The 24,792-nt window shown below is 41.0% G+C and overlaps 1 protein-coding gene across 13 annotated transcripts in view; it reads left to right on the forward strand.

Moving 5' to 3' along the window:
* The first annotated feature begins 384 nt into the window (after positions 1–384).
* LOC100194727 (nebulin) overlaps positions 385–24,792 on the forward strand; it is a 100,435-nt gene continuing 76,027 nt past the window's right edge. For 8 of the 13 annotated variants that reach the window (XM_045704788.2, XM_082967184.1, XM_082967186.1 and 5 more), the window contains exons 1-24: positions 385–506; positions 1,846–1,932; positions 6,774–6,845; positions 8,753–8,863; positions 10,196–10,303; positions 10,453–10,662; positions 10,833–10,937; positions 12,943–13,047; positions 15,219–15,323; positions 15,445–15,552; positions 16,128–16,244; positions 16,898–16,999; positions 18,833–18,940; positions 19,132–19,236; positions 19,710–19,808; positions 20,745–20,849; positions 21,146–21,253; positions 21,388–21,501; positions 21,797–21,994; positions 22,244–22,351; positions 22,577–22,675; positions 22,953–23,057; positions 23,285–23,392; positions 24,414–24,725. In XM_045704788.2, the coding sequence (XP_045560744.1) occupies positions 1,873–1,932; positions 6,774–6,845; positions 8,753–8,863; positions 10,196–10,303; positions 10,453–10,662; positions 10,833–10,937; positions 12,943–13,047; positions 15,219–15,323; positions 15,445–15,552; positions 16,128–16,244; positions 16,898–16,999; positions 18,833–18,940; positions 19,132–19,236; positions 19,710–19,808; positions 20,745–20,849; positions 21,146–21,253; positions 21,388–21,501; positions 21,797–21,994; positions 22,244–22,351; positions 22,577–22,675; positions 22,953–23,057; positions 23,285–23,392; positions 24,414–24,725 (2,772 nt within the window). In that variant the 5' untranslated portion in view covers positions 385–506; positions 1,846–1,872. Of the gene's footprint in view, positions 507–1,050; positions 1,292–1,845; positions 1,933–6,773; positions 6,846–8,752; positions 8,864–10,195; positions 10,304–10,452; positions 10,663–10,832; positions 10,938–12,942; positions 13,048–15,218; positions 15,324–15,444; positions 15,553–16,127; positions 16,245–16,897; positions 17,000–18,832; positions 18,941–19,131; positions 19,237–19,709; positions 19,809–20,744; positions 20,850–21,145; positions 21,254–21,387; positions 21,502–21,796; positions 21,995–22,243; positions 22,352–22,576; positions 22,676–22,952; positions 23,058–23,284; positions 23,393–24,413; positions 24,726–24,792 lie in introns of those variants that run through there. The other 5 variants (XM_082967181.1, XM_045704793.2, XM_082967180.1 and 2 more) reach the window with 5 other exon arrangements.

Genomic DNA, 24,792 nt, shown 5'->3' on the forward strand with positions numbered 1-24,792 from the left:
CAGAGAAGGAGTACTGATTTAGAATGAGGGCCTTCCTGTCCATATTATAATCACATTAAGTATCATCTAAAGTGCAAACTGGATCCTAGATTAGTACTTATACTCTGAAATAACCTACAGCTCACTTCCCCCTGCAAGAGTGTCCCCACTGACATCACCCCCAAACCAGTCAACATTGGCGATCACCTCCCATTAGCCCCTAGGTGGGAAGGTAGTTGGGGTTTTCACTTGATTTCTCTTCCCTCTCTACCCAAACCCCTTCTCTTCCTCATAGTTGTATCTATTTCTCTCTGATACATTTACTGAACAGGTGCTCCTTTCTGAAGGGATCACTTAGGTATATTTAGATTTTGAAACCTGAGAGCGCTGCCATCTGATTGGCTGTTTGGACCACATGATAACTGGGGTGCCGCTGCACCTGTGAGCTGTCGCCCATCGTCTCTGTGGAGGGAAGTTGGGGAGGCTCTTTGGTGGCTTGGGAAACGATTTGACTCTAAAGTAAACTGGTAAGCAAAAAAAAATTAACTGAACATATTTCTTTCCTTTCTTCCTACCGCTGCAGCACACCCTCTGCATGGCCTTTGTTAGGGACTTTTTTGGTACAATCTGTCTTCTGCTGCTCCAGTGGATTGTTTGGGGATAGTTAATCAAGGAATAAGCCCAGTTAAAGGGCTGTGTGCTGGTTGAAGGAGTCTCAGAGTAGTGGACCTCCAGAGACCAACAGGGCTGTCAATGGAACAATGGAACATCCACAAGTTTGTTGCATTTTCCCCAACCTCTTCTGCTTCTGGTTTCAAGTCACTTTTGATGGAAATCGTTTTTATGTGAAGAGTTTGGGAGTGGAGCGCTAAAAAAGGGTAGTTAGTACAGCGGTCCTATATTTAACCTGCAGCCTCAGAAGGCATTGGAGCGCCGTTAGCTAAACAAAGCCAGCCAATCAGGCAGAGAGGCATTAGCTTACATGACAAATAGCTGGAGCGATATGAGGACAGCTGTGCCAACCCTTCAGCCAGGAGACGCAGGACTGCTCTAGAGGGGGTTTTGGGTGTCAAACCCTCAACAAAGCCTACAGGCCTGTGAAAAGCAGTCCAGTGCAACTTGGCCCGTGGTCACACCTTTTAGCTCTACCTGATCTTTATCCGACTGGGAATTTTGAATAGTATTTGTTTTTTTGTCTAGGTTTGAAGGCAAAAGGCAAAGTGGAATATCAGTTTGGGGCTCTAGTGGACGGCAAGTCAGCAGCTTCCTTTACTCTAAGGTCGCTGGAAATACTACAGGAATCTTAACTGGGGTACAGCATGTTGCATTGGTTGGCATTCTGGCATTATTGTGTGTACATGTTACAATCAAATCAAAGTTTATTTGTTGCATACACAGATTAGCAGATGTTAAAGCAGGTGCAGCAAAATGCTTGGTTTCTAGCTCCAGCAGTGCAGCAAATGTCTAACAGTATAATACTAACACACAAATAATCCCAAGACATAAAAATATGACAAAATAAGAAGAAGAAACAAGAGATTAAGAAATATCAGAATATCATGTTACATACTTTATGTGTGACCGACTTGATTAGAGGGTTTTGTCCATATTCTGTCTTTGACTGGTGGTTTGGCTTAAAAAGACAATGCAAGGCAGGTTCTTAAAAGATTTATGTTAATGTTGTCCTTCAGCCTCTGGTAAAAACACATTGTTTTATGGAGTAATGTATTATAACAGAGTTTACATGTTGACTATTGCAGTCCAGTTATGGATAATATATGGTTTTCACTTGTGCTTGTAAAGTTTCAACCATAGTTTATTGGGAGGTGCATCATTGAGAAATCAAATGATTGTTGTGTGTTTCAGGTAGACAACCCCTAAAACTGCATCATCATGGATGAGAATGAAGAATTTGAGGAGGAGTTTGAGGAAGAGGAGATTATCGAGGAAGAGGTAAGTAAATATTTTCTCACAAGATCAACACAGCATGCCATAGTTGTCTTCTGCATTTAACCCAACCCCTTTGAATCAGAGAGGTGCAGTGTTAGGCCTTGTGGGCCCTCCACTCTGGTTTTTGAGTCAATTCTATTCCAAAATCAGTCAAGGAAATTTGGAATTGGAATCAGAATGTCAGTTCACTTCCTGACTTGACCGAATTGTCATGGAATTGGCACCCCGACCCTGTTCCAAACCCTCTATGTTCTTAGGTCAGAGTTATATGGCTCCACTGGGCTTCTCTGGCCCCTGTACTGGTGGGTCTGCAGATTCAGTGGCTAGCTTTACTCAGTCCCTATGAATAGTAAACTTACTTTTGATACCACCCCAGTCAGCAATTCAGGAGGCCAGGCATCTCTGAGCTGTGAGGAGGGTTAGATCCTGTTTCAATAGAACACCCATCTCCTTATATGCTAGCTGGCTAGAGACATGGCCCTGGCCAACATTGTACAGACCAGAGAACTGCAAATCAGACCAGCCATTAAAATCAAAACCACTGCCACTTTCCTCTTTTCCTGGACATTTTAAAGCCCAGTTATGAGCATAAAAAGCAATCATACCCTTTTGTTTACAAGGACCATTGCACTTAAAGGCCCAGCGCAGTCAAAAACAATATATATGTTCACAGAATGAGGTTGGAATAATACTGTGAAATTGTTTAAATTATGATAGTGCCCCTTTAGTGTAAAAGCTGTTTGAAAATACCGCCTGAAATTTCTGTCTGCTTTGGTGGGATAAAGTTTACCGTTTGTTGATGCCTGGTGACATCAACAGGCGGTAAATTAGTTAATACACCAATAAGAATGAGAGTTCTAAACCTCTCTGCCAATACATTTTCAGTTTTCCCCTCCCCACTCAGACCACTCTCAGACAGTCCTAGCACAGTCCTAGCTTGATTAATGTCTCTTTGCTACGAATTATATATATATTTTCACCATTTTAAGTTAAATCAGTCACAGTAAGGCACTTAATTGTTACCCAGAAATGATTTGATTTTGAGACTAAAATACAAATGAAGATAAAAAACGGTTTTAAGCAGTGCAAAGAAAACTCCTCCTTTAAAGCTACATAACTTTTTGGGCAACCAGACCAAATTCATATAGAAATGTGAGCTATAGATATGTCATTCTCATTGAAAGCAGGTCTAAGAAGCAGTAGATCTGTTCTATGTGCGCTATCTCTATGCTTCCCGTTCTTAAGTTTCATTTTTGTGTCTTTTACTTTCGGTTTTGAACACGAGCTTCAAACAGCTGAAAATAAAATATTTTTGGTTATTGAAAACATATTTCACAGCAGTTTCGGTGTTACAAAGATACTCTACACAATGACTGCTTGTTTTGTCACATAACCTGAAATTAGGCGAGCTATTAGAATTTTAGCAACCAGGAAATGGCGGAGCAGTTTCTGAATATTGCACCTTTAACTTGGTAGTCGATACATGTAGTATAAGTACACTTTACCTGACCAATCACCTTATCCTAAAGACTCCCAGACAACTATGGGCTTTGATGGCAGGAGCACACTGATGTAATAGGTGTAGTTGTTACACAACAGCCAGTGTGAAGACATTGCTGACATTCCTGCAGATACTGTAAATTCATATTAGGTTACACTGCACCGCATATGCCTCAATGGAAGAGTCCATCATCATTCTTAATCTAGAACATTTCTTACACCATTGGTGTAAAAGGTGTAGTAATGTTGTGATGTTCCATTCATAAGAATGATGGATTGATGGAAGACCTGCAAGCTTGGGGAGCCGCCATTTTGTTGGAAGTGACCAAAGTTTTGTGTTAGATACTGTAGATAGTATCAGTGAGATAATACTGTGCCTTTCTGCAAGAATGTGCAATAAAACATTTTGAGCCGTTTAGCTTTAGACTGGCAGTTCTGGACATTGTGTAGTATCACCATAACCCACATAGTCTATCCAAGTTTTTAAGGAAGTATTTTTATTCTTATTTCTTTGTGATGGTCCACTCTGTGTCAGAGCTTGAAAGTAGAAGACTAATAATGTAATATCTTATTTCCTGGTGAAATAGGATTTAAGTTAGCCTCATATTTGTCTAAAAGTTAGGCTCGTATTCGTCTAAACTTTATGTTGTTGATAATTTATAGGGGAATCTGAATCATTTCTTCTTATTGAAGATGTGGAAGAAACTTCTGATCTTTTATTGTTGCATTTGGAAATGTAAGCCCCCCCCAATTTTTTTCTTTGTATAATTGTTTGTTGATATTTTATTATGGTTAGTAAGTGGTGATTAATATGGATGGTAAGTATTTAATATTCAGCATTTAACAAAAGCTCTTTCTCAAGATAGTAGTACATGGTTCTATAGCCTGGGTACCAGTCTCTTTAGCTAATCCTCTCCCTGTACTCCATGTCATGGGCCAAAGACAAGGAGTGGCAAGAAGTGAAATGTTAGCTAAAGAGACTGGTACTCAGCCTAATAGTCTTATGCTATGCTACTTTTCTCTCTTGATGTTAATCAAGTTTGAGAACATTTCACAGTATATTGTTCTCCCAGTGTGAGAAACATTGACTCTAAGCTCTGAGCTGTGGCTGTTAAATACTCTCTGGACAGGACAGCACTGGAGATACAAATTTAGCTGTGGACATCTATGGCAGGCAGGCAGGCAGGCAGGCAGGCAGGCAGGCAGGCAGGCAGGCAGGCAGGCAGGGAGGCAGGCAGGCAGGCAGGGAGGCAGGCAGGCAGGCAGGCAGGCAGGCAGGCAGGCAGGCAGGCAGGCAGGCAGGCAGGCAGGCAGGCAGGCAGGGAGGGAGGGAGGGAGGGAGGGAGGGAGAAGGGTTGTGCTGCCTGTTTTAAATCACATGGCAGTATCTCCAGTAGCCCAGGGTCTGCTAACGTCAATTTAGAATGTGCTTAGAAGGTAGATACAAGTATAGAGAAACCGACAGCCAACCTGCACCTAGCTAGAGGAGGAACGCAGAGCTAGGCTCTGTAGCAGCTCTGTAGCAGTAGGAGAATCTTAGCCTGATGCATCTCCTTGCAAGATAGCACAAACAGATCTGCAATCAGGCTAGCAGATTCTACTTATTCTCTGTGCTCCATTGTTTATTTTCATTATTTAAACATGTTGGGGAACACCTATCATTTGGGTGTTCATGTACCTGTATGATTCTCCCCAGTCTTGTAGAGTCAGAAAATGGCCTCTTGAGATGTTGCATTTGAGATGTTTGAGATGACTATTAGAGTTCAAGGGTTTTCTTGACTGTTCTAGCAGTAGGGTTGTTAGCAATATTTACAGGACTGTGCTCTATGCTATGGCAATGACTGCCTTCCTGAGTTAGAGAACAATGTACTGTCACTCTCAACTCACAGGTCATTGGCTACAATTAAACCTAGTTAAAGTTAGACACAGGCTATACAGGGAATATGTTTGAGAATGTTTTTAGTTTAGTACAGTATGCTGCTCTGATTGAAACTGATTGTAGGATATTTATTAGTATAATCTCTAAATATTAAATCTGTTTTATCTGTCTTGTTGATATTCACATTCATAACAGCTATTAATAACAAGAACAATGGACTTGTAAATGTAATAACCAACAAAAATAGCCAGTGAGGTCTTGTGAGGGTGTCTATATTCCCAGGGATGGTCAGTCAGAGGGTTATGTTGGTCAGACCTGGGTTCACTGCAAATACTATTTGAAATCTTTAACATACTAATCTTTCACATCATTTTTGAAAAATGCCAGAGTTTGCCATTTTGCAACTGTTCTATTGTTCCCATTGTGCCAGACAAGCTCAGTCAAGACCAGCGAAATTATTAAAAAGTATTTCAAATATTATTTGAACCCAGGTCTGGTCAGAGGGCTCTGTCAGTCAGATGCAGGCAGGCAGAAGGCAGGCAGTCAGGCAGACAGTCAGGCAGACAGAAGGCAGGCAGTCAGTTGCTATTATAGGCTCCTGCTCCTCTTTCCCCCTGGAATAGGGGCTTCATTACACTGTTCATTAATCACAGCATATTCCAGGCTCCCAAAGGACACCTTTAAAGTCACTGGTGAGATCTGGGATACATGGGACTTTTTATTACATTATAGTGAATGTAATTACTATATAATTATGGTACTTATCAAAGACTGTAGCTGAACTTTGAACGTTAGTGCAGAATATTTGACTTAGCTACTATAACCAGATAATTGTAGCAACAGTGCAGATGAGTATTAAGTCAGTATAATTATTACTGTTTATCAGTGTTGTTTCCTGTATAAAAGGCTAACTGACTGTGTCAGTGACAGTGGTGTAACGTACTTAAGTAAAAAATGTAAAAGTACTACTTAAGTAGGTTTTTGTACTTTACTTTACTATTTATATTTTTGACTACTTTTACTTTTAATTCACTACATTCCTAAAGAAAATATTGTACTTTTTACTCCCTACATTTTCCTTCACACCCAAAAGTACTCGTTACATTTTCTATGCATATCAGGACAGGAAAATAGTCCAATTCACTCACTAATGAAGATAACATCCCTGGTCTGAAGAATTTGAAACAATTTATACTTTTACTTTTACTTTTGATACTTTTAGACTTTTACTCAAGTAGTATTTTACTGGGTGACTTTAACTTTTACTTGAGTCATTTTCTATTAAGGTATTAATTTCTATTAAAGTATGACAATTGGGTACTTTTTCCACCTCTGGTCAGAGATCAGGGTATTATTGCACCAGAGCTGGGAGAAAAACTCAATGCAAAACATTTGTGATACAGTATGTCTTCCTTTTACTTGTAATGGCGATTTTGAAACCTGCGAATTGTTCCTATATTTGTAGTATTTTGAGGAGACGGTGACTTCGACCACCTCTCACCAGACCACATCTCGGGCAGCAGCGGTAACTCAACAGGTAGAAGACAACAGTGAAAAACAGAACCAGCAGCTCATCATGCTGGGTACTTGCATGCCATGAGGGTTATTCCACCACCGAAGGAAAGAAACTCTACAAGAAAGGATACTGTTTAAAATGCCATGTGTGTGTGGCCCCGTGGATTATTAAAGAAACTCCCTTGTTTAACAATAATTCACAATTTACTCAAGTCGAGGAATATTTTTTTTTGCCATTCCAAAAGTGAGTTCCCAAACAAAAAGGCGATTGTTTGGGTAATTCACAAATCACGACTTCATGTTAATTGTCCTCAGATGGCCCTAAGGCTAGTGAGTGATAGATGAAATAGCCCTCATATAGCCCGGTGTTGCTAAGTGATGCATGCAGTCTGTCAACTGTGAAACTGTGTGTCTTGCTATGCCCAACACTGCTTTTGTCCACTGGCTCATTCATGGCCAGTCCCTTCTTTCATTTTCTCAGTCTCCTATCATTTCCTTCACTCAGTCTCCTTTCCTTTCATTTCCTTGGTTCAGACTCCTTTCATTTCCTTGGATCAGTCTCCTTTCCTTCGTTCAGTCTCCTTTCCTTTCATTTGCTTTCAGTCTCCTTTCATTTCCTTTGTTTCATTCAGTCTCCTTTCATTTCCTTTCCTTCTTTCAGTCTCCTTTCCTTCACTCATTCTCATTTCCTTTCCTTTGTTCAGTCCCTTTACCTCAGTTCCTGTACTTTCCTGTAGCCTTGATAATATGTCCTACTAGATAATAGGTCCCTACTAGACCTTAACCTAGCCAACTCAATATTAGGAAGGTATTCCTAATGTTTGGTGTACACAGTGTATTTCTATAATCATTCCCTGTAATGGGCCCAGTTTTTCAAATGCTATCTATCTGGATTTCGCGTATTGGGTAGGATTAAATTCATTGAAATACAATGAATAGAATGGACAAATCATTGACTTGAATGGGGACTCTGGTTCATTCGATTTCTATGCAGTTAATCCTATCCGATAGGCGAAATCTAGATAGATAACTTTTGAAAAACTGGGCCCACATGATAGGGTGAAAAACACAATTTGTAACTTAAGGTTGTCCTTTTTTTGTTAACCATTGTATTGAATTCTTGCAAGTAAGTGCACTTGGTTGCAGAGTAGTGTTAGGTTCTAATTTTTCAGAGTAAATAACCCACGGACACTAGAGAAGCTTTAACCAAGTTTATTCTTCCCAAAGGTTCTGTACAGCTGAAATCAGAACGCAAAATATTTCAGACATCACAGTTTATATACATCCCACATAAGACACTCCTCTTTCTCTGCAATCCTTACATTTTATGGCTCTCCACAGGAAAGAAGGTAACCAGATACCAACCCTGATTACTCCCTTAAGGGGAACTGACCTCAGTCCTCACCTCCTGACCTCAACCCCTCCTTCACCTAATCCACAGATGTCCATCTGTCTTCCCCATATCAACACATCGCTCTCCTCTCCTCCATCAAACACATTCCAAAGCCTTCTGGCTTTTTACAAACTCTTTCTATTCAAGGCTTTGTCTCTATCATTTATTTAATATCTCAATGTTCAAAGTTTAGCCGTTTCCAAGTCATTGTTGCTTTCACACACAAGTGTCCCTTTTGTAAGAGTCTTATGATAGTCAAAATGTAATTCTAAATAATTTTTCGATGCTATAAATGTTATTATATACACGGCCTGTTCTAGCACTTGTTTACCCATTTCTTTATATTATACCGACCTAGTACTATTCTTCCATTGTTACAGTAGTCAGGATTCCGTCTTGTTTCTGATTTCTCTGTATTGTGTCGCTAGCCTTTGTAAGTGGATTGTACGTTGGAAGTGGATGTATACCTCTGGCCTGGTTTCCTATCATTAAGGAACAACGGTCACGCAACTAACATCCTTTCTTCTATTTCCCAGCCTGGCGTTCCTGTGAGGAGAGTGGTCAGGAAGAAGGTTAAGGTGGACACCTCCAAGTTCATGACTCCTTACTTGGCCCACAGCCAGAAGATGCTGGACTTGTTCTCCTACGTAAGCAAGCCCAGGTCAACCAGGTCCTGTTCATTAGGTCAAAACGTAGCAAAACGTTTTGAAACGGAAAGTGAAAGTCAAATCAAATGAAATGTATTTATATAGCCCTTCTTACATCAGCTGATGCCACAAAGTGCTGTACGGAAACCCAGCCTAAAACCCCAAACAGCAAGCAATGCAGGTGTAGAATCATGGTGGCTGGGAAAAACTCCCTCGAAAGGCCAAAACCTAGGAAGAAACCTAGAGAGGAACCAGGCTATGAGGGGTGGCCAGTCCTCTTCTGGCTGTGCAGGGTGGAGATTATAACAGCACATGGCCAAGATGTTCAAATGTTCATAAATGACCAGCATGGTCAAATAATAATAATCACAGTAGTTATCGAGGGTGCAACAGGTCAACACCTCAGGAGTAAATATCAGTTGGCTTTTCATAGCCAATCATTGAGAGTATCTCTACCACTCCTGCTGTCTCTAGAGAGTTGAAAACAGCAGGTCTGGGACAGGTAGCACGTCCGGTGAACAGGTCAGGGTTCCATAGCCGCAGGCAGAACAGTTGAAACTGGAGCAGCAGCACAGCCAGCTGGACTGGGGACAGCAAGGAGTCATCATGCCAGGTAGTCCTGAGGCATGGTCCTAGGGCTCAGGTCCTCCGAGAGAGAGAAAGAAAGAAAGAAAGAGAGAATTAGAGAGAGCATACTTAAATTCACACAGGACACTGGATAAGACAGGAGAAATACTCCAGATATAGCAGACTGACCCTAGCCCCCCGACACATAAACTACTGCAGCATAAATACTGGAGGCTGAGACAGTTTGCATTTCTTAATGGACAAGTCCAAGTAGTACCTTCTCTGTTTCTGTCAGTTTTTATCAGTTTATAGCATAATGAACACAACCCAGGTGAATGCTTTTTTCACCCCACTGTCGTTCTGGCTCACCAGAGTTTGATTATAATGTTATTATGCTCCGATGTGTCATTCTGGCTCACCAGAGTTTGATTATAATGTTATTATGCTCCGATGTGTCGTTCTGGCTCACCAGAGTTTGATTATGATGTTATTATGCTCCGATGTGTCGTTCTGGCTCACCAGAGTTTGATTATAATGTTATTATGTTCCGATGTGTCGTTCTGGCTCACCAGAGTTTGATTATAATGTTATTATGTTCCGATGTGTCGTTCTGGCTCACCAGAGTTTGATTATGATGTTATCATGTTCCGATGTGTCGTTCTGGCTCACCAGAGTTTGATTATGATGTTATTATGCTCTGATGTGTCATTCTGGCTCACCAGAGTTTGATTAGGATGTTATGATGTTCCTCTGTGTCCCTAACAGAACAAGTACCGTCGTGCCTATGACAAGGCTAAGGGGAAACCCTATGCCATCACGGCTGACACCCCTGAGATGATGAGGATCAAGAAGGCTCAGGAGCAGCTGTCTGAGGTATGGAGGTCTCCATTCTCTTCTATTCTGTCCACTTCTCTGATAGATATCATATATCTCAGTCTCAGTCAATGTTGCAATTTTTTTGTTTAAACAACAACTTTATTTTATTTTTGTCAAACTAACACTTAACTCATTGCCCCTACCAGGTGAAGTACCGCATGGAGGGCAATAAGGTCAGGTGTACCAGTTTGTATGATGGGGAGGCCAGAGAGATCGCCCATGTCAAGCATGTCTCTGAGCTGATCAGCAAGGTTCTGTACAGGGCCAAGTGGGATGAGACAAAGGACAGGTACCTGCTGCCCCCTGATGCCCCGGAGCTTGTCCTGGCTGTGAAGAACGCTGCCAACTACAGCAAGGTATCGCATACTGAACCCTACTCAGTCGTATGAGATTATAACAATATTTTATATGTAGATTACTCAATTAAGATGACATTTTACTCAAAAAAAGGTTGATAGCTTTTTTATATTTGAGCCGATGCAGATTCTCCAAGCTAACTTGTCATTTTATTTTTCTGTGTGATCAGAAACTGTACACGGAGCAATGGGATGAGGACAAGACCATGTGTTATCCTTACAGCGATTCTCCGGAGCTGCGCAGGGTGGCCAAGGCACAGGAGGTCCTCAGTGATGTGAGTACTGCAACTTCAAACATATATTGTATTGTATTATATTCTTTACTTAACTACACTTTTACTAGTAATTACAGCAAGTTAATATCAGTGTTATTAGATCAGTTGTATCAGAGATTAAGATAGTTATGTTTGACTTAACAACATTAATTTCTTACTCTGACTAACTGTTGTCAATCATAAATATCCTCCTAAACAACAATATTCCTAGAATACTGTCTCTGCGTCAGTCAGTCAGTCAGTCAGTCAGTCGGCTGAGCCACGAATGTGGTGGTTCACTTTGTAATTCACTTAGAACAATTAATTGCTCACATCGCAGAAAGGCAGCCTACATCAATCACACTTCAGAAAAGTACAGTAACCACCCTCCTTTTAAACCCTCTATTTTTTTCTCTCTGAGCTTGTATTTTTCTGTTATTCAGATGTACTATATGGAAGCATTTTCTTTAAGCAGATAAATAGGATGCAATTAAAATGGTCACTGCTGTCGCTCTTTTTTTAAAGTGAGCTTCAGGTTTCCACTGATCCAGTTCATTGGTTTATCCAATTTATCCAATACCCTATCTCTGTGTCCAATAACCATGAAACTAGAGATCCATCTCACCATTCTGTTCTGTTTCTCTCTTACTCTGTTCTGTTTCTCTCCTACTCTGTTCTGTTTCTCTCCTACTCTGTTCTGTTTCTCTCCTACTCTGTTCTGTTTCTCTCCTACTCTGTTCTGTTTCTCTCCTACTCTGTTCTGTTTCTCTCCTACTCTGTTCTGTTTCTCTCCTACTCTGTTCTGTTTCTCTCCTACTCTGTTCTGTTTCTCTCCTACTCTGTTCTGTTTCTCTCTTACTCTGTTCTGTTTCTCTCTTACTCTGTTCTGTTTCTCTCCTACTCTGTTCTGTTTCTCTCCTACTCTGTTCTGTTTCTCTCCTACTCTGTTCTGTTTCTCTCCTACTCTGTTCTGTTTCTCTCCTACTCTGTTCTGTTTCTCTCCTACTCTGTTCTGTTTCTCTCCTACTCTGTTCTGTTTCTCTCCTACTCTGTTCTGTTTCTCTCCTACTCTGTTCTGTTTCTCTCCTACTCTGTTCTGTTTCTCTCCTACTCTGTTCTGTTTCTCTCCTACTCTGTTCTGTTTCTCTCCTACTCTGTTCTGTTTCTCTCTTACTCTGTTCTGTTTCTCTCTTACTCTGTTCTGTTTCTCTCCTACTCTGTTCTGTTTCTCTCCTACTCTGTTCTGTTTCTCTCTTACTCTGTTCTGTTTCTCTCCTACTCTGTTCTGTTTCTCTCTTACTCTGTTCTGTTTCTCTCTTACTCTGTTCTGTTTCTCTCCTACTCTGTTCTGTTTCTCTCTTACTCTGTTCTGTTTCTCTCCTACTCTGTTCTGTTTCTCTCCTACTCTGTTCTGTTTCTCTCCTACTCTGTTCTGTTTCTCTCCTACTCTGTTCTGTTTCTCTCCTACTCTGTTCTGTTACTCTCCTACTCTGTTCTGTTTCTCTCCTACTCTGTTCTGTTTCTCTCCTACTCTGTTCTGTTTCTCTCCTACTCTGTTCTGTTTCTCTCTTACTCTGTTCTGTTTCTCTCTTACTCTGTTCTGTTTCTCTCTTACTCTGTTCTGTTTCTCTCCTACTCTGTTCTGTTTCTCTCTTACTCTGTTCTGTTTCTCTCCTACTCTGTTCTGTTTCTCTCTTACTCTGTTCTGTTTCTCTCCTACTCTGTTCTGTTTCTCTCCTACTCTGTTCTGTTTCTCTCCTACTCTGTTCTGTTTCTCTCCTACTCTGTTCTGTTTCTCTCCTACTCTGTTCTGTTTCTCTCCTACTCTGTTCTGTTTCTCTCCTACTCTGTTCTGTTTCTCTCCTACTCTGTTCTGTTTCTCTCCTACTCTGTTCTGTTTCTCTCTTACTCTGTGCTGTTTCTCTCCTACTCTGTTCATCTCATCATTCAGTTCCTGTCACCATTCTGTTCATCTCAATATTCTGTTAATCTCAACATTCTCTTCTGTTTCAACCCTACTCTGCAGATCCTGTACAAGAAGGGGCATGCTGAGCGAACGGCAAAGTACACATCTCTGGCTGTCCCTAATGATATGGAGCTGGCCAAGAAAAATTTTGAACACCGCAGTGACGTAAGTGCTCCTACACACACACACACACACACACACACACACACACACACACACACACACACACACACACACACACACACACACACACACACATCACAATTCATCGACAATGGCTTATCTGTCATTGTATCCATCAGTCACTCATCATCCTTGATAACATTATCATGTAGAAATGTATCATAGCCCTCAGCTATCGAGTCCTGACAGAGAGGGCAGGGGTGCTGTCAGTAACTGCTTGACATGGGTGAAGTCTCACACCCCTCCAAGCCCCCCTCCAAGCCCTGCCGTCCCCAGCCCTGCCGTCCCCAGTCCTGCCGTCCCCAGTCCTGCCGTCCCCAGCCCTGCCGTCCCCAGCCCTGCCGTCCCCAGCCCTGCCGTCCCCAGCCCTGCCCAGCCCTGCTGTCCTTGTCCCTGGGAGACAGAAAGGGATAACTGCCACCTGCTCCATGATATTACTGGAGGCCAGCAGCCCTGTTCTGGACACAGAAAGGGATAACTGCCACCTGCTCCATGATATTACTGGAGGCCAGCAGCCCTGTTCTGGACACAGAAAGGGATAACTGCCACCTGCTCCATGATATTACTGGAGGCCAGCAGCCCTGTTCTGGACACAGAAAGGGATAACTGCCACCTGCTCCATGATATTACTGGAGGCCAGCAGCCCTGTTCTGGACACAGAAAGGGATAACTGCCACCTGCTCCATGATATTACTGGAGGCCAGCAGCCCTGTTCTGGACACAGAAAGGGATAACTGCCACCTGCTCCATGATATTACTGGAGGCCAGCAGCCCTGTTCTGGACACAGAAAGGGATAACTGCCACCTGCTCCATGATATTACTGGAGGCCAGCAGCCCTGTTCTGGACACAGAAAGGGATAACTGCCACCTGCTCCATGATATTACTGGAGGCCAGCAGCCCTGTTCTGGACACAGAAAGGGATAACTGCCACCTGCTCCATGATATTACTGGAGGCCAGCAGCCCTGTTCTGGACACAGAAAGGGAGCAACGTATCATTTTGTTCAGAATCATTTTTTAAGGAACATTTTGACTGATAATATTTGTTGTCTTTCTTGATTGTTTCATGCTTCTAGGATACCATCTTAGTGCTATAGTCACTGAGACAAAGCTTTAGTTCTTCTTACTGTAGTCACTGAGACAAAGCTTTAGTTCTTCTTACTGTAGTCACTGAGACAAAGCTTTAGTTCTTCTTACTGTAGTTATTGAGACAAAGCTTTAGTTCTTCTTACTGTAGTCACTGAGACAAAGCTTTAGTTCTTCTTACTGTAGTCACTGAGACAAAGCTTTAGTTCTTCTTACTGTAGTCACTGAGACAAAGCTTTAGTTCTTCTTACTGTAGTCACTGAGACAAAGCTTTAGTTCTTCTTACTGTAGTCACTGAGACAAAGCTTTAGTTCTTCTTACTGTAGTCACTGAGACAAAGCTTTAGTTCTTCTTACTGTAGTCACTGAGACAAAGCTTTAGTTCTTCTTACTGTAGTTATTGAGGCAAAGCTTTAGTTCTTCTTACTGTAGTTATTGAGACAAAGCTTTAGTTCTTCTTACTGTAGTCACTGAGACAAAGCTTTAGTTCTTCTTACTGTAGTTATTGAGACAAAGCTTTAGTTCTTCTTACTGTAGTCACTGAGACAAAGCTTTAGTTCTTCTTACTGTAGTCACTGAGACAAAGCTTTAGTTCTTCTTACTGTAGTTATTGAGACAAAGCTTTAGTTCTTCTTACTGTAGTCACTGAGGCAAAGCTTTAGTTCTTCTTACTGTAGTTATTGAGGCAAAGCTTTAGTTCTTCTTACTGTAGTCACTGAGACAAAGCTTTAGTTCTTCTTACTGTAGTTATTGAGGCAAAGCTTTAGTTCTTCTTACTGTAGTCACTGAGACAAAGCTTTAGTTCTTCTTACTGTAGTTATTGAGGCAAAGCTTTAGTTCTTCTTACTGTAGTCACTGAGACAAAGCTTTAGTTCTTCTTACTGTAGTCACTGAGACAAAGCTTTAGTTCTTCTTACTGTAGTTATTGAGACAAAGCTTTAGTTCTTCTTACTGTAGTCACTGAGGCAAAGCTTTAGTTCTTCTTACTGTAGTTATTGAGGCAAATCTTTAGTTCTTCTTATTCTAAATTACCCCAATGTCTGACTTTTCCTTGCCTTTATCTTGCAGCTCAAGTACCATGAGGACTACAACAAGAACGTCAAGGGCCACTGGTGTGAGACGCCCTACATTGAGGTGGCCGTTGCCAGGGTAGCTATGGACAACCTTAGCAATGTAAGAGCCCACTATCGTGTAGCATATGAATAGTTATTGGCATAGTGACATAACATTGTGTTCATCAAAACATAACACATTTAATATCTATATTTAATCCATTTGTCTTTTTTCATTTCAGAAAATGTACACGGCTGCGTATGAGGACATAAAAGACCAAATCAATTTTATGCAAACCGAGACGCCAGAATACAAACAGCACAAGAAGGCTGGTCACGCTGCTAGCTCGGTGAGTCTATAAGCCCTCAGAGCGGCGTAAAGGAGAACACACAAAACACACACAAAAACACACGCACATCAAACCAACTAGCTAATCAACCAACCAAACAGCCACCTACTGCTTCTCTCAGAGAAAGGAAGCAGGGTAAGTGAGTGTATTTGTATAGATCCATCTGATGCGGCGGCAGGCAGAGAGACACACTGGGTTGACCTGTGACCTTGTCTGATCAGGGCGTCAGTCAAAACCATGACTCTTTTGTCACGCAGACATCAGGATGTGTCCACACATGTTCCGTACTCAGATAAATTACAAATAGTTGTCTTGTCAGACAGTAGTTTAAAGACATTTAGGCTATGCCGTAGCTAGTAACAAAACTGTAGCTTTCGTGAAGGAGTCGTTGTCTCTTAGCACTTATCGATCAAATGTAAACGCTCTTCACACCGTGGCTTCATTCACATACCAACGCAGACTGACATGTCAATCCAAAATCTGCTACGGTGATGAGTAATCGTATTAACCTTTCACAGTATCCCAGTAAAATAAACACATCATGTATTGACTTGTGCCCATTTTTCTCTCCTCAGATCAAATACAAGAAGGATTACGAGAACAGCAAATCGGTAGCTGACTACAACGTTCTCCCAGCCACAGACAACCCTCTGCTCAGGCAGCTGAGATACGCTGGCACCATCTTGAGTGACGTAAGTTTCTAATTCTGGGAGACTGAACCATTGGTCCAAACAGGTGTCTACTCAAATAGACAGAAGTTACAGGAAGTTAAACAATCACATTTCTTCTATGAGAGGCAGTCATTAGTTACAGAAAATCATTCAGTGTCCCATCCCATGTTCTAGCTGATTACAACAGTTATCTTTCATCTCCATTCTCAACAGTCCCTACTCGTGTTTCAAATTAGCTTGTATAGTGTTTATTAGTACACTTTTAGCTAGACAGTTGGCAGTTTGTTAGACAGGGTAATGGTTTTAACAGCAGATTCCCACTAGTTAAGTGGTAACGGTGAGTAATGTGGAACCCCCTTTAACTTAATCATCATATTACTGTGGATAATTCTGACAACCAGGATGCCTGTATACTATAGTTAACCGACTGGAGGTGTAACATGACCCCAAGCACTACTTTAATGAGTCTACTTAGTTACTAGTCACTCACTGTCAATTTGTGTTAAGAATTACTGTAGCTATTCACAGAACCTTATATTTGGATATAAGATCATTTTGAAGAAGTTCATCAATTGAAAGCCAAATAACTTTGATTTGTATTTGAGACATATAGCTCTAGTTTTGTTGTCATTATTTTCTGTTCAACGTTTCTCCTCTGATCACTACCTTTGCAGAAAGTCTACAAGGCCAGCTATGAGAAATCGAGGGGGTCAAGTATCAACTACTGTGACACGCCCAAGTTCAAGATGGACTCTGTTGTACAACAGTTCAGTGACGTGAGTATTCCCCTCACTGATGTTGTTGATCATGTGTTTTATGTTTTCATTGTTCAACAAATCATTGTACAGTAAGAATGGCAGCAACAAGCTTAACTGATCATTCAAAGTGGATCTCCTTTATTCATTGTACAGTTGAAGTCAGAAGTTTACATACACTTAGGTTGGAGTCATTAAAACTCGTTTTTCAACCACTCCACAAATTTCTTGTTAACAAACTGTTGTTTTGGCAAGTCGGTTAGGACATCTACTTTGTGCATGACACAAGTCATTTTTCCAACAATTGTTTACAGACAGATTATTTCACTTATAATTCTCTGTATCACAATTCCAGTGGGTCAGAATTTTACATGCACTAAGTTGACTGTGCCTTTAAACAGCTTGGACAATTCCAGAAAATTATGTCATGGCTTTAGAAGCTTCTGATAGGCGAACTGACATCATTTGAGTCAATTGGAGGTGTACCTGTGGATGTATTTCAAGGCCTACCTTCAAACTCAGTGCCTCTTTGCTAGACATCAAGGGAAAATCAAAAGAAATCAGCCAAGACCTCAGAAAAAAAATCATAGTCCTCCACAAGTCTGGTTCCTCCTTGGGAGCAATTTCCAAACGCCTGAAGGTACCACGTTCATCTGTACAAACAATAGTAGGCAAGTATAAACACAATGGGACCACGCAGCTCTCATACCACTCACGAAGGAGACGCGTTCTGTCTCCTAGAGATGAACGTACTTTGGTGCGAAAAGTGCAAATCAATCCCAGAACAACAGCAAAGGACTTTGTGAAGATGCTGGAGGAAACGGGTACAAAAGTATCTATTTCCATAGTAAAACGAGTCCTATATCGACATAACCTGAAAGGCCGCTCAGCAAGGAAGAAGCCACTGCTCCAAAACCGGCATAAAAAAGCCAGACTACGGTTTGCAACTGCACATGGGGACAAAGATCGTACTTTTTGGAGAAATGTCCTCTGGTCGGATGAAACAAAAATAGAACTGTTTGGCCATAATGACCATCGTTATGTTTGGAGGGAAAAGGGGGAGGCTTGCAAGCCAAAGAACACCATCCCAACCGTGAAGAACGGGGGTGGCAGCATCATGTTGTGGGGGTGCTTTGCTGCAGGAGGGTCTGGTGCACTTCACAAAATAGATGGCATCATGAGGTAAGATAATTATGTGGATATATTGAAGCAACATCTCAAGACATCAGTCAGGAAGTTAAAGCTTGGTCACAAATGGGTCTTCCAAATGGACATTGACCCCAAGCATACTTACAAAGTTGTGGCAAAATGGCTTAAGGACAACAGGGTCAAGGTATTGGAGTAGCCATAACAAAGCCCTGACCTCAATCCTATAGAAAATATGTGGGCAGAACTGAAAAAGCGTGTGCGAGCAAGAAGGCCTACAAACCTGACTCAGTTACACCAGCTCTGTCAGGAGGAATGGGCCAAAATTCACCCAACTTATTGTGGGAAGCTTGTGGAAGGCTACCCGAAACGTTTGACCCAAGTTAAACAATTTAAAGGCAATGCTACCAAATACTAATTGAGTGTATGTAAACTTCTGACCCACTGGGAATGTGATGAAAGAAATAAAAGCTGAAATAAATCATTCTCTCAACTATTATTCTGACATTTCACATTCTTAAAATAAAGTGGTGATCCTAACTGACCTAAGACAGGGAATGTTTACTAAGAATAAATGTCAGGATCTGTGAAAAACTGAGTTTAAATGTATTTGGCTAAGGTGTATGTAAATTTCCGACTTCAACTGTATATAAGAAGCAAATGGATCTTACATGGATTCATGTTTACTTCTTCTGTCCCCCCTCACAGGCACATTATAAAGACAAGTATGAGAACGAGGTGAAGGGCCACTATATTGGCAGCTATGAGGATATCTACATGCAACACTGCAAGAAAATGGAGGAGATCAAGAGCGAAGTAAGTGGTGGTTTTGTCTTGTTTTCTCCTCTATTACACGGTTAAGAGTAAAACATTGGTTTTGTCTTGTTTTCTCCTCTATTAAGGGAATAGGGTGTCATTTGGGATGCACACATTGTATTTTTACTGTACGACAGGTCAGTTCACTCTGAATGATTAGAAAGTAACAATCTGTTCTTTTGTCTTTTCAGCAAAACTACAAAGCTGATTATGAGGACATCAAGACAAGATGTTTCTATCCTCAAACTATGTCGCCAGAATATGAAGCTCATAAGAAAGTTGCCCAGTGTAAAGATGTAAGTTCACTTCTTGAGGAAATGGTGTAAATTAGAACCAGTCAGTTGCAGTATGATGAGCATGGACAAGACCTTTCCATTGAACATTAGATTGACAGAATTCTTTGATTTTGGTTAACATTGTCTTCTTTTTATTCCTGGTGTTGATATGATATAATTAAGCAATAAGGCATGAGGGTGTGTGGTATATGGCCAATATACCATGGCTAAGGCTGTTCTTTAAGCACGACGCAACGCGGAGTGCCTGGATACAGCCCTTAGCCGTGGTATATTGGTCATATACCACAAACCCCGAGGTGCTTTATTGTTATTATAAACTGCTTACCAACATAATTAGAGCAGTAAAAAGAATTGTTTTGTCATACCTGTGGTATATGGTCTGATATACCATGGCTGTCAGTCAATCAGCATTCAGGGCTCGAACCATCCAGTTTATAAATTACATCTTTCATGTGTGTTGTTTCATTTTGCAGAAAGTGTACCGGCAACATCCGGATACGGTGAAGTTTACGCAAGTGACAGACTCGCCTGTTCAACTGCAAGCCGCCATCAACGCCAAACAGCTGAGTGACGTATGTATTCAACTTTTACGACACTTTATACGACTATTAAGTTCAAAATGAACTAGTTACGCTATAGAATTACAATTACATCTGTCTGTCTAGCTTAGAAAATAGGTATTTTGACCTCCGTGGGACAACCTGTTAAATATATGTGACATCATTTTGTTAGAGTTTATAAACAAATGCTAGAAAAGAGACGTCGGTTGAGCCGTTGCCATAACACTAAAGGTTCTTGATAGCTGTTGCCTGAAAATGTGCTCATTCATCTACACAGCACATTTTTTTATTTTGTTTATTTAACCTTTTTTTAACTAGGCAAGTCAGTTAATTAAGAACAAATTCTTATTTACAATGACGGCCTACCCCGGCCAAACCCGGACGACGCTGGGCCAATTGTGCGCCGCTCTATGGAACTCCCGATCACGGCCTGTTGGGATACTTCCTGGATTCGAAACAGAGTGTCTGTAGTGACGCCTCTAGCATTGCCAGGTCGCAGTTGTAAATGAGAACTTGTTCTCAACTGGCCTACTTGGTTAAATCAAGGTGACATAAAACAATTGAATAAAACTGAGATGCAGTGCCTTAGACCATTGCGCCACTCGGAGCCCCACATAACCCAGCTGTCTTCCTGCAAACGCCATGGAAACCAGAGAGCCCTATCTCTCTCTCTGTAGTATTAATAGCAACATGCGTTCAGTCTGGTGAAAATAACCCCTAGTCTAATGAGAGGAGGGGGGGCTGACAGTTCAGACAACTCTTGGTCTCACACTCCTCACAGACAGGCAGCACTGCCCTCTAGTGGTGTGAAATAACCCCGGTAGTACTCATCTTTTCCACAAGGAGTCCTTATAGCTCTACTCAGCTCTATGCACTGCCAACAGTACATTTTACCTGACTATACTGTATTTTCATGTGTATTTATGTGGTTTTTCTTCTGTTTTCCAGCTCAACTATCACGCAGCGTATGAGTTGGATAAGTTTAAGTGTGCCCTGCCCCCAGACTACCCCTTCTTCATCCAGTCCAGAGCTAATGCATATAACCTTAGTGATGTAAGTGCAATTCTGTTGATGATGATGTAGGTCATGTTCTGTTGGTGATTATGTAGAAAATGTTCTGTTTGTGATAATGTTCTGTTGATGATACTGTAGATAATGTTAAAAGAAATACAGTTATAGTTTGAATACACTTAATTGAATTTGTTATAAGATGATTTGAAAATGATGTGCTTGTATTGACAATTTCACAGTCATTGTATTCGGTTATTGTTGACCCTCATTGGATAAACCCTCCTGATCTTTAATTGTATCATACTAATATCCTAAATGTATTTATTCCCTCTGTGCAGAGTTGTTATAGGTATGATTGGGAGAAAGTGAAAGCCAAGCAGTTCGAGGTCAAGGGTGATGCTATCTCGATCCTTGCAGCCCGTGCCCACACAAACATAGCGAGTGATGTGAGTAGGCATGCACTGAAATGAACATCTACACATACATGTAATGTTATTGTTCATACTGATCAATGCTGACTGTTTCCTTTTGTATCCTGTATAGTAAAGGCCTTGACATGATCTTTGATCTTTGCCCTCAGGTCAAATACAAGAAGGAATTTGAGAAGAACAAGGGAAAGATGGTGGGAGCCCTCAGCATACATGATGACCCCAAGATTCTGCACTCTATGCACGTGGCCAAAATCCAGAGTGATGTAAGTAATTTTCCTTCCCAGGGACTACAGATTAGACTACAAATTAGCCGTCTATCATAATCTGGCACATTTACAAAAATGTTAGTTAATGTACATTGTCCCTGTCAAATAAACCTAATAAAGTAAATTCCACTGAGTTGTGGTATAAAACAGAAAGATGAGGACTGTGTCTGTCAGTGTGAAAGGGCTATTAGGGCTCACTGTGACTCGTCTCAACTTTATATTAAATAACACTTTTTTGTCATGGAGAGAATGTCGTGCCTCACCTTCTAATTCTCTCAAACTCTCTCCACAGCGCGAGTACAAGAAGAACTATGAGAAGACAAAAACCAAGTACATCACCACGCTGGACATGATGTCTAACACCCTGGCCAAGAAGTCCCAGGGTATCGCCAGCATGACCGGCTACAGAACCATCCACAACCGCTACCTCCTGCCTCATGACGCCATGTCCCTGGACCTGGCCAAGAAGGCCAACATCATCCAGAGTGACGTAAGATTGATCTGAAGGATTGATCAAATTGATTGATTGATTGATCTAATTGATTGATTGGTCAGATTGATTGATCTAATAGATTCATTGATTTGTTAATTAATTTGTTCATTAATTGATTGGTTTGGTTTTGTTTTATCCTAGTAAACATCTGGGGAAAAGGTTATAATAGCATTGGAGCATTATACACAGTGTAAGTATAATGAAAGTAATTCTCACACTACTTTATGACTCCTTCCTTCACTACAGAATGAATACCATTCAGACTACAACAACTCCACCAAGGGCACTGGTTGGGTCGCCTTCGGCTCCATGGAAGTGGAGAAGGCCAAGAAAGCTGGAGATATCCTCAATGAGGTAGCTACCAGTACATGATCTAGTTTTATTTAGCGGTCTATTTGTCATAATGCAGTGAATACACAGGAAGCCATACTCACCAGAGCTCTCACAATAAAAACAGTATTAGTTGTAATATATTTTTAATTGTGTAAAGTCTTTTGTCGCCTTGACAATTTAAAAACACATAAAAATTGGTTTAATCTGCTTTGACATAATATTTGTACCCTTGATCCTCCACTTCAGAGAAAGTACCGTCAGCACCCAGACACTGTCCCCTTCACCTCCATCGCTGATCACCCCGTCATGATGCAGGCCCAGGTCAACCAGATAATGAGGAGTGATGTGAGTTTTATTGGATGATAGTATGGACATTGTGATCTGTCTTCATTCCCAAACACAGATTAATCTCAGTGCTGGATGAAAAAGCTATTTCATCTGAGCTTCTGTGTCGAGGTAACTGGGTAATTCATGAAGGTTACGTACTGTATTGAACTTAGTACAAATCTGAAACTTTTTTGATATCAGTAATTCATTTCCGTGAATGGAACACCTATTTTATATCTACAAATATGTGTTTGTGTATCTACTCATTTTAATTAGTATTCTTCTTCCCTCTCAGCTTCACTACAAGAAGGGTCTTGAGGAGATCCACCAGAAGTACTCTCTGCCCCATAATGACCCCCAGTTCCTTCAGGCCAAATGCAACGCCTACAACATCAGCAAGGTATTGTTGACCAAGACTGATAACTTGTGCCTTATATTCATATTTCATTTAATGAATTATCAAACATATTATCGTATTATCATCGTCTGCCCACTACTCTACAGTGTTTAGACATCTTTCCTCTTAATGCTGCTGTGCCTTCTTGGGTGTGCGCTACATACATTTACTGTGTTATATTAGTGTCTCATGGAAATAGTGTATTCATTTACCGTATTGATTTATTTCAGAACTACTACAAGCAGAGCTGGGAGGAAACCATTGCAAAGGGCTACGACATGAGGCCAGATGCTATCTCTGTCATCCATGCTAAGCACGGCAGACATATTGCCAGTGATGTAAGTACACAATAAATTGCCAGGACAACATCAAATCAAATCAAATTTGTTTGGTCGCATATACATATTTAGTAGATGTGTTTGTGTAGCGAAATGTTTGTGTTCCTAGCTCCAACAGTGCAGTAATATCTAACAATACACACACATTTAAAAGTAAAAGAATGGAATTAAGAAATATAGAAATATTAGGACGAGCAATGTCTGAGTCCGGAGTATAAATATATATATATATATATACAGTACCAGTCAACAGTTTTGGACACACCTACTCATTCAAGGGTTTTTCTTTATTTTACTATTTTCGACATTGTAGAACTATGAAATAACACATATGGAATCATGAATTAACCAAAAAGTGTTAAACAAATCAAAATATATTTTATATTTGAGATTCTTCAAAATAGCCACCCTTTGCCTTGATGACAGCTTTGCACACTCTTGGCAATCTCTCAACCAGCTTCATGAAATGGAATGCATTTCAATTAACAGGTGTGCCTTGTTCAAAGTTAATTTGTGGAATTTCTTTCCTTCTTAATGCATTTGGGACAATCACTTATGTTGTGACAAGGTACAGTAGGGGTGGTATATACAGGAGATAGCCCTATTTGGTAAAATACCAAGTTCATATTATGGCAAGAGCAGCTCAAATAAGCAAAGAGAAACGACAGTCCATCAATACTTTAAGACATGAAGGTCAGTCAATACGGAACATTTCAAGAAATTATATACTGTACATATGAAGTGGGTAAAACAGTATGTAAATATTATTTAAACTGTGACCAGCATTCCATTATTAAAGTGGCCAGTGTTCCATGACTATGTACATAGGGCAGCAGCCTCTACGGTGCATGGTCGAGTAACCAGGTGGTCACACTGTATTAACTTCAGGGCAGGGTACTGGGTGGGGGCTATACAGTATGTACATTTACATTACATTTAAGTCATTTAGCAGTATGTAGTCCTCATGTAGGCTACGTTGAATAGTGTCACGTCTGATTATTCTTTTACTTCTACCTTTCAGATCCAGTATAAAAAAGACTATGTGAAGGGAAAGGGCAAACAAATCGGCTGCCGCAATCTTCAGGATGACCCCTTGCTGGTGCACTACATGGAGGTGGCCAGGTTGCAGAGTGACAAGAACTACAAGAAGGACTACCACAAGTCCAAGCTGAAGTACCACTCTCCAGTTGACATGATGAGTGTTGTACATGCTAAGCACGCCTCCACAGTGCAGACCTTTGCTGGCTACAGGAAGATCCAACACCACTACAGTCTTCTGCCTGGGGCCATGAACCTTGAGCTGGCTCGCACCATGAACACCAATGCCAGTGATGTAAGTAGTTTGACTCCACCACAAGGAAAAAAACAAAAGGATTTCCTGCACTGGCCTGAAGGGCTAG

This window comes from Salmo salar, chromosome 21 (assembly GCF_965601325.2).
Source record: "Salmo salar chromosome 21, fSalSal1, whole genome shotgun sequence".
In the NCBI taxonomy this organism is placed as follows: domain Eukaryota; kingdom Metazoa; phylum Chordata; class Actinopteri; order Salmoniformes; family Salmonidae; genus Salmo; species Salmo salar.